The following is a 15,790-nucleotide window of genomic DNA, read 5'->3' on the forward strand; positions in this document are numbered from 1 at the left end:
TACTACAGAGTCTACAAATATTAGAAGGATATTAAGAGAATATTATGAATACCTTTATGGGTACGAATTCAGTGATATAGATGAAATGGGCATATTCTTTGGAAGATTCAAACTTCCAAAGCGTTTTAAAAAAGAAATGAGCCAACTGAACGTATATGTGTATGTATATACACATATATTCTAACTATACCTATTCAATAAATTGAACCTGCAATTAAAACCTTTCCACAGAGAGAGATTCTGCTGGACTGAAGAAGCAGGTTGCCACGGTGTCAGCTGCTTATATAGAAGGGCATTTGTCAGTAGACTTCAGGTGCCTTCTAGGAGCTGAGGCCTCTAACCCACAACCAACCACAAGGAGCCGAATTCTGCCTGCAGCCATGTGAGTTTGGAAGAGAACCCTGAGCTCTGGATGAGACTGTAACCTGGTCAGCTCCTGACTGCAGCTTTGTGAGACCCTGAGCAGAGGACCGAGTAGAGACAGGATCAGATTGCTGACCCGCGGAAACTGTGAGATAGTAAGTTGGATAAAGGATCAGAGTGCTGTACTTGGGCAGACTCCTTTCCTGATCATTTGAAGCTGAAAGACATGACCAGAAAACAAGATGAGTTTCATATGGCTTATCATTTGTGAGTTTCATGAACTGCTCCCAGTTCTGCAAAAGCCAGTGCCAACAGGGAAAGCATGGAACACTGGCATCCAGGAGCTGTTCTAGTTCAAATGATTCAAGATCAGCCACTCTGTCATCCAGTCAAGAAACCTTGCCCAGAGCTGCCAGCTCTTCCTCAGAAAGGCTGAGACAACGTAGCCTTCCACAGGCACAAATGGATCCCCCAGAGTTGTCAGTTCCCACGCATAATACAAGGAAATGTAGACAACAGGTTTCTCAGACAAGCTATGCCAGCTGGATTCCCAGTGTAGCTTGCTCCCAGCCCACGGCGGATGCTGTGGTGGCAAACATTTGTATGCTCGTTAGGAGTACGTGATATTATGTGCAACACAAGCTGCGATTTCAGTGCCAACCCCGCCCCACCTAGTGCTTCCCAGCCTCTAAATTTGGCATGTGTTTCTGGAGAATAATCTCCACCGGCTCCAAAGCTAGTGGTCCAAGAAAACTGACCCCTGAATGAGAACGCTAAACAATGATGTCAGTTGAGGCTGGCTGGGTTGGATTGCCTGTTCTCAAGAGCTGTCTTTCTCTTTAGCATTGTGTATTTCTCTCCTTCCGTTCATCAGTTCCGCCTACAGGAACAAAAGCCGTGCTGCTGGTTCACGTTCAGCAGGTTGGATGATTTCTTGTTGGGCAAGAAGGAGGTCAGCTGCGGACTCCCTGTAATAGTGTCAAAGTTAACAGTGATGGGGTACACATAGAACGATCTAGAACTTGGAGAAGTGGGTCATTTTATGGATGATGGGCTTGACGATGAGGATGGGGAAGGCATAGGTGAAGATGCCGTTGCTATTCAGAGACCAGGATTAATGGCTTCAGCTTGACCTCATTACCACCTTCTTTTCCTCCCTAATACCAGGCAGCCTCCCAGGTCAACAGTTAGGCTTGAAAACTGCCAGCTGGAAAGAAGGGCTTGACTTTAGGAAAATATTTTAAACAGTAGTGCAATTAAAAAGTATATGTGTATAAAACCTTTTAATTATCATGTAAGAGGTTTTGTTTTTCCCTTTAAGCTCATACATATGAATATTGTAAGCACAAATGGATTACTAATTGTATGCTTTAAAAAAAAAAAAAGACTAACAACATAGTGTAATGATTTTGGTCTTCCAGGTTTTAGTCATTTCAGGTATATTAGTGGGTCTTATTTCTTTAAAGAGCTGCTTCTTGTATAAATTTCTATAGTTAGTAGCTTAGCTGTTCAATGGGTAACTTAATATATTATCTGTTTTCTATGAATTATTCTCAGAGTTTTAAATGGATGATCTCGTAGTTTTTAGTAAAGAATGTTATTTACCTAAACTATGCTAGTAGCATCTTGTCCTGCCAGAAACTTACCAGTAATCTTAATTTTATTGCATAAAGGAAACCTATTTTAAGGGGATGTATTCCATCAATCAGAGTTAGCACCATAAAGAAAAAGCAGCTCTTTAGTGGAATTAACAGTGCTATAAAGTGTTTTATACAGGCAGTATAAAGGGAGTACTTTTATAAAATCAGAAATACTGGAAATCATTCTTCATTACAAGAAAAGAGAACAGACCAGTAACTCTCATGAACACAGACGCAAACATTTTAAATAAGGTTTTGGCAAATAGAATCCACAATATATAAAAAGGATAATACATCATGACCAAGTGTGGTTTATCGTAGAAATGAAGGCTGTCTCTATCTCAACAGACTTGCAGAAGGAAAAAAATCACATGATCACATCAGTAGAATAATGAAAGGCACTTGGCAAAATCAGACCGTTTACAGTTTAAAAATCTAAGCAAAATATGAATAAAAAGAACTATGCATATCCTGATAAGGAGTATCTACAAACAAAAATCTACAGCTGAGATCACTCTTCATGGTGAAAGATCAGATGTTGTCCCCTTAAGATTAGAAAGTGCGCTAGAATGTCCATTCTTGCTTCTCCTGCTCCAAAATCACACTGGAGTCCCACCCAGTGCAATCAGGCAAGAAAAATTAATAAAACACATACAGATTGGAGAGAAAGAAGTAAAACTTTACATCTCTGTTCACATCTGACTGTGATTTATGTGGGAAATCTAATGGAATCCACAAAAAAGCTGCTAAAAGTAATATGAGTTCAGCAAGGTTGCAAGACGCCAAGTCAGTATATAGAAATCAATTGTATGTCTCTATGCTCATGATGAACATTTGGAAATGGAAAGTAAAAAATTTTATTTATAATACCACTAAAAATCATTTTTAAAAAGTATAAATCTAATAAAATAAGTGCAAAATCCATACCCTGAAAATAATAGAATGAAAGAAATCAGGGACCTAAATATATGGGGAGATATACCATGTTCATGGATTAGAAGATTCGTTATTGTGAAGGTGTCAGGTTTTTTTTTTTCAAACTGATTCATAAGTTCAGTGTTATCCCATTCATAGTTCTGGCGGGAAGTTTTGTGTTTATTTTGTTTATTTATTAGAGATGACAAGATGATTCTAAAATGTTTATGTACAGGCAGGAGAACTAGAATTTTGGAAAAGAAAAAAATTGGAGGACCCACAGTAACTGACTTCAAAGCTTACTATAAAAGTACAGTAATCAAGACAGTTTCCACAAAGGCACCGAGGCATTTCAATGGAAAAAGGATGGTCTTTCCCAATAAATGATGTTGAAACAATTGGATATCGTATGCAAAAAAAAAAAAAGAAGAAGAAGAAGAAGAAGAACTTTGATGACTTCCAGAGAAGATGGCACTTGAGCTGGGTTTAAAGTCCAGGTATATTTAAATACAGGCCTTGCATACCCTGCCTGGTTGTAAACAGCTGATGCAGCCTATTTAATACATACATATTTTAGAAGCTGCCTCTCTGCTTAAAAAAAATTTTTTTAAAGAACCTTGATTCATACCTTATTCCATATGGAAAAATTAATTTAACTGAGAACATTAACTATAAAGTAACTAAAACTGAAGTAAGCTAAAACTATGAACCTTAAACCATAAAACTTCTAAAAGAATATACAGGAGAAAATCTTTGTGACCTTCGATTAGCCAGCAGAATAATTCACTTGAAAAAAATCCGGTAAATTGGACTGCGTCAAAATTAAGAACTTTGGCTCCTCAAAATCATTCTTTAAAAAAAAATGGAAAGACAAACCACAGACTAGGATAAGTTGTTTCAGTATTACATGTCTGACAATGAATTGTATCAGAAATATATACGAGCTCTAAAAACTCAGTAAGAAGACAACTGGGTGGGGAGGTGGGTGTAGCTTAAGCAGTAGAGCACATGCTTAGCATGCATGAGGTCCTGGGTTCAATCCCCAGTACCTCCATTCAAGTAAATGAGTAAATAAACTTAATTACTCCCCCCCCCAAAAAAAAACCAAAAAATTCAAAACAGTATCGCTGTTCTAAGGTACACTTTGGAAAAAAACAGTTGGGCAATTTTTCATCAGGTTAAGCCTACACTTGCCATATGATCCAGCAAACTCATACCCAGGCATTTACCCAAGTTAACTGCGAACGGTGCCTACTCAAACGCTAGGACATGACTCTCTATAGCAGCTTTATTCATAATTGAATGACTTATGAATTCGTTTGAACTGGAAGCATCAGAAATGTTCTTCAGTTGCCAAACAGATAAACAAACCAGTGTATGCATACAATGAACTACTACTTGGTAGCAAAAAGAAAGAAATTATTGATATGTACAACATAGGTGAAAAATGCATTGTGTTAAGTGGAAGCCTGACTCTAAACACTACATATTTGTGTGATTTCATTTACATGGCATTCTAGACAAGGCAAAACTTGGGATGGTAAAAAAAATCAGTGGTTGCCTGGGGTGGGCAGGAGCTGACCACAGAAGGGAACAGGTAATTTTGGAGGCGGTGTCTTGATTGTGGTAGTTATGTGACTGTATGTTGGTCAGAACTCATAGAACTGTACACTAAAAAGGGCGGGTTTTAGTATATGCAAAAAAAAAACAATCTAGCTGATAGCATTAGGGAAGTCTTCATAGAGTGTAAGATGCCCTGGTCTTGAAAGCTTGGAAGGCATCCTTTCATGGACAGCAGGGAGAAGCTTGTTCCAGGCAAGATGCACAGGATTTGCAAAGACTTAGAGGGAGCAAACAGTCCTGGGTGTTCTGCACACTTTCAAGTTGTTTGGAAGATCAGGAGCCTAAAGTCACACAGTGGGGGAGGCGGCCTGAGGGCGGTGCTGGGGAAGCAGGCTGGAGCCAAGTTCTGGAAGGCCTCCTGTGTTTGGTAAAGAACGCAGGCTTGGGTTTTTTTGGTTTTTTTTTTTTCCCTTTAGTTGGTGTCTTACAGTTTGGGCGGCTGCAATGAAGCACTGCAGAAGTTTCTCTCCCACAGTTCAGAGGCTGGAAGTCAGAGATCAAGCTGGGATCTGCTAAGGGCCCCCATCTGGGCTGGAAACTGCCGTTTACTGTGTTCTCTGTGGGCAGAGAGCAGACAGAGGAAGCAAGCTCTCTCGTGACTTTGAGAAAGGCATGCCCCCACTCATGACCTCACCGCATCATAATTATCTCCCAAAGGCGCCACCTCCTAATGCCACCACATCAGGGGCCAAGGTTCCCACATAGAGCATCCTTCAGTCCATAACAGTGGGGAAAACGGAGGGCTTTGATCAGCAGAGGGACCTAGTTTTCATCTGAAGCATCTGCTCTGGCAGGCCTGTGGACGATGCACTGGAAGGGTGAGCGCAGAAGTAGGGAGACCGGGTGGTGACTTACCACATCGTCAGGCAGGAGGCGGAGAACTGCTGGGCCAAGACCAGAGCAGTGGACACAGGAAGAGGGGCGGCCTCAGTGGCTAATGGTGACACCCAGATGACAAAGATGAAGGCAAGGGGGCGTCGAGAGGGACATTCCCGTTTCCGTGCTTGGAAACCTCCAAGAACTGCGTTTGAGGGATGTGTAGATGGTTTTTATCCATTTGGACTATACTGAGTTGCCATATGGTTTTTAAGAGTCAACTTGATTTTTCATTCTATTTGCCTCCAGCCTTGTACCCCAATAATGAGTAAGCTGCCACAGTAGGGTGGGGGTGACACTGCATTGGTGAGAACCCAGAAAGCCATAGTGGGGGGGCTGAGTAGAGTGACAGCTCCTGCTTTGCCCGCGTGTCCTGTCTCCCCGCATCTCACCGAGCAGCTGTGGCCTCCCAGCTGCATCACAGTCACACGTCCACTGGAGGGGGGGGATGCTAGAAAGACAGAGGTACCAGACTAGGGCCAGGCGTGGCTTAAAGGGGGCGCTCTGGTGATTGGAGAGGTGGCAGAAGTGGAGAGCCCAATGCAAGGCGCCTCTTCTGTGGATGACACGGGTCAGAGAAGCTGTAGGAATGTTCTGGGGGAGCTGACTTCTCAGGGAGTGTCTTATCCGCCCTTCCATGCTGCGGCTGCTTCTGTGCTCTGGGATGGCTTCTCGTCTCGCCTGTCTGGACCCTGGCTGGTCCTGCCGATGCGGCTCTTGTTTTGCTTGGGCCATTTCTAAACCCCGCCTTGGTCGCTTGTCTTTCAGCCGGAGAAGAAGTTCGGCGTGGTGGTCGTCGGCGTTGGCAGAGCCGGCTCCGTGCGGCTCCGGGACTTGCGGAATTCACACGCTTCCTCCGCGTTCCTGAACCTGATTGGCTTCGTGTCCAGGTGAATCACGTTTGCTTTGTGCCTTGTCGTTCACAGGAGGCCCAGGGAGATGGGCCAGGCCTCGGTGCACAGCGATTCTCCAGAGCTAGGAGAGAGCCGGCCAGCTCCGGGGTCATTCCAGAGAACCGTGCAGGCCCAGCCCCACAAGATCTCAAGTTCAGACGAGTCTGGGGACTAAAGAGGGCTGGGCCTGCCACTGAGGTGTGCAGCGGGTCAGCCTTGAGGGGACAGCGAAGGCAGAGGCAGGCAAGATGGGCACAGGGCCCGACAGGGACAGGAGGGGGCCCAGCGAACCTATGTGGGTTGCCCTGAAAGAAGGCTCTAGGTGTGTTTCACCCGTTACCATGACAGCCGTCCCCGCAGGGCTCTGGGCTTTACAGGCATGACCAACTCTTGGATCAATGCCCACTTCACAACCTCTTTACAGATAAAGAAGCTGAGCCAGAGAGTGAGTAATTTGCCTGAGGCCACACAGCTGGAAGCAGACTTCCGTGCGGGTCTATTTGATTCCAAAGCCCATCTTTTAAACACTGTGTCTACATTCCCCCTTTGATAATTTTGAGCCCTGCTTTCAAGGATTCATTGATCTCCTGTAACTCAACCAAAATCAGACTTCTCACTGCATTTCTTCACCCGTGCCCCACCCTCAGCTGCTCCCTCCATCTCCCAGCCCTTCCTCACACGCACACACACCAGTCACCAAACTAACGCCATGTAACATCATTTATCAGTAGGGATTGTGAACTAGAGGAGGGCCCTGTGTCGGCCAAGGTGATGTGGAGAGCAAGTCAAGTGTTTCTCTGCTTTCTAGTGCTTAAGCGAAATTAGCTAAGAACTTACCAAAGCATAGGTCATTATTGTGATGGTCCATGTAGAAGTTCTTTCAGATTTTAATTGACGGGCCCTGCTTTCTTCCAGTTTGCCTGTCTCAAAACCTGGCCCTGCCTGAAGGATTTAAAGTAGATGTGGGGGCACTAAGGAGACCCTTTGAGCAGTCTTCCCCTCCCAGAAAGATTCTAAGGGAGCTGCACGAATGGGAGCTTGACAACCTCATTAGCCAGCCCCGTTCCTCCCACTGCATCCTACCTGTGGTGGGGGGTCCCTTCAGGCTGGCTGCCATGACTGCGGCAGTGGGCCCTCCCAACCTGCCCGCGGCACGTGGGAGGATGGCCAGCTCGTCCCCCCTGCTCTCCTGCACCCCTGCCCTAATCACACTGTTCCCCACCTCACATGCCCTGTTCCTCACGACCTACCTGCCAAGTCCTGTCACCTCCCCAGCAAGCCTTTTCTGAAACCCTGAACTGGGTGTTCCTTGCCTTCTTCGAATCTCCCACCTGTACCCTCAGCACAGCGTTTCTCCTGTTAGTCTTGTGTTGTTACATGTATGTGTGTACGTGTATCTTCCTCCTTCTACCAGACTGAGCTCATTGGAAGCTGAGGACTTTAATCCACTTTAATCCATCATCTTTCCTACAGCGCTTACGCACAGGAGGCAAGCAACATGTATCGGTCAGATCGAGCAGCGTAGATGGGTGGTCCCCATAGGAAGAGACTTACCCATAAATAATGGCCTTTGGTGGCCGGACGTCCGCAGATGCCCTCTGGCTGCTGCAGCTCTGGTGGAGCTCTGAGTTGGCCGAGAGCCTCCTGCTGGCCGCCCCGTTTCCTCTGTGACAGTCCCCTTGGTGGCCTGCCCCTCTGCTGCAGCCCCTGCACTGGGGCAGTGTGCACATGGCTCCTCCTTCTGCATTTGTCGGAAGGCGCAGGGCTCCTCTCAACATTCCAGGAGCCTCTGCTCCTGGTTAGTCGTGGACCCACTGCCTCTCCGGGCTTTGTCAGCTCAGCTGTAAAGGAGGCAGTGACACCCCCCTTCCACGTGACCGTCACAAGGCTATGGTGTATGTGAAGGAGCTGGAAGTCACAGAGCAGTTTGTCCCTCAAAAGTGTTAGTGTCTTGGATTTGCGTTAGGTTTGGAAGTCATGGTGCTTGGCCAAGTGCTTGACGACAGAGACCACTTCTCATGAGATAACAGGAGATCAGTCTCTTTTGTTTTAGAGATGAAGGAATTCAGACTCCCACGTCCGACAGGCTGTTAGCGGCAGTGTCACGCTCGACGCCAGGTCCCCGACTTCACCCCCGAGGCTGTGTTTCTCACTCCATGCTGGAAAATGCCCTGCAAATGGGAGGGAGGAAATTCATGTCTTCATTTCCAAAAGCTGGTCACTGGGACATCGTTGGGAGCTGGGGAGAAGGATGGTGCTCATTTATTCTCAGCTGATGATTCTCCGCCTACTTTGAGTTCCCCTTGTCTGTTCTGCTCCAATAGACGAGAGCTGGGGAGCATCGAGGGAGTGCAGCAGATTTCTCTGGAAGATGCTCTTTCCAGTCAAGAGATTGAGGTGGCTTACATCTGCAGTGAGAGCTCCAGCCACGAGGACTACATCAGGTGGGCGTCCAGGGCAGGCAGTCCCGGCTGTGCACGGTGGTGCGGGACTACGGACGTGCTCGGGCAGGCTGTCATTTTTGCAGGGGTGGGGGTATGGAGTCTTAATAATCAATGGGAAAAAATTACAATGGATCCATGACCTTTAAAAATTGTCATTTAAGATTTTTATCAGTGAAACTAATGATTATTTATTTGCATGATGAATCCTAGGACTTTTCTCTCATTGGTGCAATTAAAGGTATTCAAAGAAAAAAAAAATTGTCTTTAAAATGTTACCCCTCACAGTGGTGGGTATAGCTCACACATGGTAGAGCGCATGTGTGGTCCTGGGTTCAATCCCCAGTCCCTCCATTAAAAAAAAAATGTTACCCTTAATTATTGGTTGTAAACGTATAACAAAATGAAAAATAGGGTAGAACTAATATTTATTTAGTACACCATAATTTAAAACATTGGGAAGATTAAGAATGAAAGTATTTTACTTCTTTGTAAAAAATTTATTGAGGATAGTTTGGACGGTGCCCACCTTTTCATCTTATAACTTAAGATACGGAGCCAACATCTTTTCTGTGCCTTAGAGAACTGCCGTAGTCCTGTCAGCTGCCAACATTTTATACTTTGTCCTTTCAACATCGTGAAATATCGCCAAGAATATCTCTGAGGGTTCCTTTAATGTGAAGTGGATTTGCGTGAGATGAGAAAGGAAGTAATGGAGACATCAGAAAGGGGAGATCCTATGGTTCATAGAGCAAGAGGAGTGAAGTGTTCCCCCGCCCCACCTTTGAATGCAAAGCCTGGAGCCCTTGAAGCAGTTGGTGGGGCTGAGCCAGGAAGGAGCAGCCCCACGCGGGACCTGGCGGCCAACGAGGCAGTGCCGGCCGCCCCCTGAATCTCAGCCTCCTTCTGGGTTCTGACATTAAATTGCAGCTGCTTCCCCGTGCCTTTGCCCGGGAGTCAGCGGTTCCCCCTTTACCACACCCAGTTTCAGCATGGACAAAAACACCTTTCTTGGGGTCCCCTTCACCTTCTTTGTCACTAGAGTGTATTTCCTTAAAAAAGTGATCATGTCATTCCCACGCTTATCAAGGTGTGTTCCCTAGAATATCTGGAGACTAAAAGCCAAACTCCAGAGCACAGCATTCCGGGTCCTTCACAGGTACTTTTATGATCATTGCCCTCCACTCCTCATAGCCCGCCCCGCTGCCACGCTGAAATTCACACCATGTCCCCGTGGACAAAGCCGCATAAAACACCCAAGCCCCCACATTGACAGCTCAAAGTGAGACATCCTCATCCCCAACACCCGGACGATGCCTGTTCCCACTTTGAGACCCACTTTTCAGACCACCTTAGGCGGAGCTGGCTGCTGTGGGTTCTCTTGTCTTTATTTATAGCTGTCATGCGGGCATAGGCAATTTACCTGTTAACATGGCTGTATTTCTCCTCCGGAGTAACCAGTAAAGGGTACCTACTTGAATACATGAGTGGCTGAGTGGGTGAATCTTCAAATGTTCACATAACTAGAAAGCTTTTATCTTACTGCTTAGCAGAAAATGACGCGAGGTACAGTATGGCCTTACCGCCCAGCCCTGACTCTCAGTCTCATTCCATCATGACACATTGACATGGAGGTTTTTGTGCATTGATGACATTCTGTTCTCTGTCCCACAGGGTACTTAAATGAAGCTTATTTAAAGTGCATTTTCTCTGCATTTCTCTCTTTTTCCCAAAGGCAGTTCCTTAATGCTGGCAAGCATGTCCTTGTGGAATATCCTATGACACTGTCTTGGGCAGCAGCTAAGGACCTGTGGGAGCTGGCTGAGCAGAAAGGTGACGTATGTTCCATGCATCCAGAGCACAGACCCTCTTCCTAAGAGTTTCTGACTCTAAGATTTCTGTGGTACCATCTTTATGCCTTTAAACTTAACCCCATCTCAGATATGTTACTGGTCCCATGGGCTCCCAACCCCCACCATACTGTAGGCACATACAAGGGATGGGGGGTGTGGAGGGCAGAGGAATGGGTAGGAGTTTGCAAACTTTTGTTCAAGACTTATCAGCTTCTCTGACTAATGACAAATATGAATTAGCTACCACCTATGCTAGTGTCATATTATTTTGGTTTTATTCATATGATATTTATATTGCTATTGGAAAAATGCCCAGATCTGAATAATTGATTATATGTGCATACTTTGTAGTCTTGGTTGTTTCTCAAGAGGAGTACCATTTATTAAATATTTATTACATACTAGGAACTTGGAAACTCTGCGAAACACTTCATATTTTACTTAATTCCCTTAAAAATCCTTGGAGGTAGGTATTTCCCCTAGTTTATGTATGGGAATCCGTAGCTTAAAGAGTTAAAAAAATTTGTGCCTGATCACAAAGTTAGTAACATGACTACAAAATGGGAGGTGGAGGTTTGATTGCGATCTCTTTGGGCTCTGAGGTCCACATTTGTTTCTCTGAGCCATGCTGCCCTCTGGAGATTTTTATGTTTTTACAGTAATTGGACAAGTCCCTCTATGGAGGCAACTAGAACTATCTAGAATGTGTAGGGATTAAAGGAGCTAGTTAAATGAAGTTTAAGTCACAAACTCTGTTTCAACATTTGCTATTTAAAATCTTCAATGTATGAGTAAAGTATGGTGAACAGTTACAATGAAAATCAGCAAAGAAAGCACCTTGTCCTTATCACCAGTGTAGATGGATCACACTATCGAAACTCTTGATTGCCTTTCTCTAGAACTGAGCTGCTCTGCTGGAGGGCAGAGCCCATCTTTCCTCTCTGTAGTCCAGCAGCTAAACCTAAACACTGCCTAGAACTTCATAGGCCTTCAGTAGGTGCTCATTGAATGAAAAGATGGATGAATGACTATTGAAATGAACAAGATTTGGGGAGCTTTGGGGCCATCAACTTTGTATAATATTTCTCATGGTAAAAATGTCTGTGGACAGAGTACAAGACGCCAAAGATTTCTTGCTAATTGTAAAGGTTGTCGCAGACCTTCAATTTGTAAAAAATGCAGTATTTGCCCAGTGCAGTAAAGCAAAGTGCGATGAAATGAGGTATCCCTGTAAATGATCACGAGGAATACAAAGAAGCAGGGGAACACAGGCCACTCAAAGGTATGAAATGAATCTCCAGAAACCAACCTTAAAGAAATATAGATCTAGGAATTACCAGAATAACTGTTTCAAAGATGCTTAGTCAGCTAAAAGAAAACACAGACAAACAAATGAAGTTAGGAAAACAGTGCATGAACAAAGTTAAATTCTATCAGCAAAGAAATGTAAATTATAGAAAAGAGCCAAACGAATTCTGAGGCTGAAGAATAAAATAACTGAATTGGAAAATTCACTAAGAAGAGTTCAGCAGCAAATTTGATCAAGCAGAAAAAAGAATTGGCACACTTGAAGATGGATCATTTGAAATTTGAGTCAAAGGAGCAAAAAGGAAAAAGAATGAAGAAAGCTTAAGGGACTTAGAGGACACCATCAAGCAGATGAATGTATATATTATGCAAGTCACAGAAGGAGATGAGAGCAAGAAAGGATAGAGAGCTGATTTGAAGAAATTATGGCTGAAAAATTCTAAATTTGGGGAAGGAAATGGAATACAAATTCACGACACTCAATGAACTCTGAGTAGAAAAAATCCAGAGAGCCACACCAAGACACCTAATGATCACACTGTCAGAAGTCACAGATAAAGGCAGAATCTTGAGAAAAGTGACTCATTATGCACGAAGGAGCTCCTAGAAGATCATCAGCAGAATTCTCAGCAAAAACCTTGCAGGCAAGAAGGGAGTAGGATGATATATTTCAAGTGTTGAAAGTGCCAACCAAGAATACTATATCCAGCAAAACTGTCCTTCAGAAATGAAGGTGAAATCAAGACTTTGCCATACAAACAAAAGCAGAAGGAGTTAATCACTACTAGACTTTGATAATGGAGTCCTTCAAATTGAAACAAAGGGATGCTAGACAGCAACATGAAATAAAAGGCTCTCTGGTAAAGGTAAGTATAAAGATAAATATAGAATCCTGTGATATTTTGTTGGCACATCAATCACTTTAAATTTGGTATAGAATTAAAAAGACAAAGCATAAAAATAACTATAAATCTATGTTAATGGATATATAATGTAAAAAGATGTAACTTGTGATATGAGTAACATACAGTGGGGCTGTTAGAAATGTAAAGGAATAGAATTTTGTTTGCAATTGAAGTTGTCTGTTTAGACTATAATAACTTTAAGATGTCTTACATAATCCCTATAGTAACTACATAAAAATACCGATAGAAGATACACAAAAGGAATGAGAAAAGTGACAAAGCATGTCACCCACCACAAAAAAAAAAAGTCAAAACAAAAAGGACAAAATGCTGTAAGAGTATATAGACAACAGTTAACAAAATGGCATTAAGTCTTTTTCTATCAGTAATTACTTCAAATGTAGATAGATTTAACTCCCCAATCAAAAGAAATAGATTGACTCAGTGGATAAAAAACAAAATCCAACTATATATTATCTACAAGAGCCTTTAGATCTAAAGATACATATGGACTAAAAGTGAAAGGACTGAAAAAGATATTCCATGCAAATTGTAACCAAAAGAGGGCAGAGATGGCCATACTTGTATCAAATAAAATAGGCTTTAAGTCAAAAAATGTCATAAGAGATGTAGAACATTATATAATGAGAAACATTAGGGTCAGTTCACCTAACATCATAGCTCCCAAATATATGAAGCAAATATTAACAGATTGAGGGAACACAATATTAGGAGACTTCAATACCCTACTTTTAGTAGGTTAGGAAACCAGACAAGATCAAAATGGAAAACAGAAGACTTAACAACACTACAGATCAATTGAACCTAACAGACATACAGAACATACCACCCAGTAACAGAATATGCATTCTTCTCAAGTGCACATGGGTCATTCTCCAGAATAAACCACATGTAGGCCACAATAAGTCTTAAACTTAGAAAGATTGACATCATACCAAGTATCCTTCAAACACAGTGGAATGAAACTAGAAATCAACAGCAGAAGGAAAACTGGAAAACCCACAAACACATGAGTATTAACACACTGTCAAAACGGCCAGTGGGTGAAAGAAACAAAGCATAAGGGAAATTAGAAAATATCTTGAGAAAATGAAAAATAAAATACAACATCCCAAAATTTATGGGAAGCAGTGAAAGCAGTCCTAAGAAAGAAGTGTATAGTGGTAAACACTTACATTAAACAAGAAGAAAGAGTTCAAGTCAGCAAGCTGACTTTACATCTCAAGGAACTAGAAGAAGACCAAACTAAATCAAAAGTTAGCAAAAAAAGGAAATAATAAAGATTAGAATAGAAATAAATAAAATAGAGAATAGAAAAACAATAGGAAAAAAATCAAAGAAACTAACAGTTGGTTTTTGAAAATACAAACAAAATTGACAAACCCTTGGCTGGATTGAACCAAGAAGGAAAGAGAAGATTCAAATAAAATCAGAAATGAAAGAGGAGTCATTACAACAGATGCCACAGAAATAAATGGATTATAAGAGAATACTATGAACAATTATACTCTAACAATTAGATAACCTAGAAGAAATTGATAAATTCCTACAAATAGACAAAATACCAAACTGAATCATAAAGAAATAAAAATCTGTATAGACCTATAACTAGTATCTAGGAAAATGCAACAGTAATCAAAACCTCCCAACTAGAAAAGCCCAGGACCACATGGCTTCACTGGAGAATTCTACCAAACATTTATAGAAGAATCAACGCCAATTATCTTCAGAAATTTCCCCTAAATGGAAAAGAACACTTCCAAACTTATTTTATGAGGCCGGCACTACCTTGATACCAAAGCCAAAGGTACCACAAGAAAACTATAGACCAATATTCCTAATGAATATAGATGCAGAAATTCTCAACAAAATACTAGCAAACCAAATTCAACTGTGTATCAAAAGGATTATACATGATGATCAAGTAGGATTTTTTTCCTGGAATGCAAGAATGGGTCAACATATGAAAACCAATCAATGTAGTGTATATACATACCACTTTAATAGAATGAACAAACTCCACAGGATCATCTCAGTTGACACAGAAAAAGCGTTTGCAAAATTCACCACCCTTTTGTGATTAAAAAAAAAAAAAGAACACTCAACAACTTGGAATAGAAAGAAACCACCCCGTCATAATAGAAGCCATATATAAAAAGCCCATAGCTAACATACTCAGTGGTGAAACACTGAAAGCTTCTCCTCCAAGATCAGCAAACAAAGTAAGGATGCCCATTTTCACCACTTCTGTTCAACATAGTACTGGAAGTTGGAGCCAGAGCAATTAGGCAAGAAAAAGAAATGCCAGGCATCCAAATCAGAAAGGAAGAGGTGAAGTTGTCTCTAAATGCAGATGACACGCTTTTATATATAGATAACCCTGAAGACTTTATCAAAAAACCTGTTAGAACTAATAAATTCAGTGAAGTTGCAGAATACAAAATAAGCATATAGAGATCAGTGTGTTTCTATATACTAAAAATGAGTTGTCTGGATAGAAATCAAGAAACCAATCCCATTTACAGTGGGGTTTTTTTGTAAAATAAAATATTTGGGAATATACCAAACCAAGGTGGCAAAAGACTTGTACACTGAAAACTGCAAAACATTGCTGAAAAACACTAAGGAAGACACAGATGAATGGAAGGACATCTTGTGTTTATGAATTGAAAGGCTTAATGATGTTAAAATTCCATACTGCACAAAGCTATCTACAAATTCAGTACAATTCCTATCAAAATCTCAATGGTTTTTCTTTACAGAAATAGAAAAAGTATCCCAAAAATTCATATGAAATCTCAAGGGACCTCGAATGACCAACACAGCCTTAAATAAGAAAAACAAGAAGTAGGTTGGAGGCCTCACCTTTTCTGATTTCAAAACATATTACAAAGTTATTGTAATGGAAACAGTGTGGTACTTGCATAAACACAGATAGTCCAATGGAATAGA

The 15,790-nt window shown here is 42.1% G+C and overlaps 1 protein-coding gene across 4 annotated transcripts in view; it reads left to right on the forward strand.

The window, feature by feature from the left end:
* BLVRA (biliverdin reductase A) overlaps positions 1-15,790 on the forward strand; it is a 51,411-nt gene that overhangs the window by 22,635 nt on the left and 12,986 nt on the right. For all 4 annotated transcript variants that reach the window (XM_031454621.2, XM_064487729.1, XM_031454616.2 and 1 more), the window contains exons 3-5: positions 6,186-6,307; positions 8,635-8,754; positions 10,487-10,584. In XM_031454621.2, coding sequence (XP_031310481.2) covers positions 6,186-6,307; positions 8,635-8,754; positions 10,487-10,584 — 340 coding nt within the window. The remainder of the gene's footprint in view (positions 1-6,185; positions 6,308-8,634; positions 8,755-10,486; positions 10,585-15,790) is intronic.

The sequence above is a fragment of the Camelus dromedarius genome, chromosome 7 (assembly GCF_036321535.1).
Source record: "Camelus dromedarius isolate mCamDro1 chromosome 7, mCamDro1.pat, whole genome shotgun sequence".
NCBI lineage: Eukaryota > Metazoa > Chordata > Mammalia > Artiodactyla > Camelidae > Camelus > Camelus dromedarius.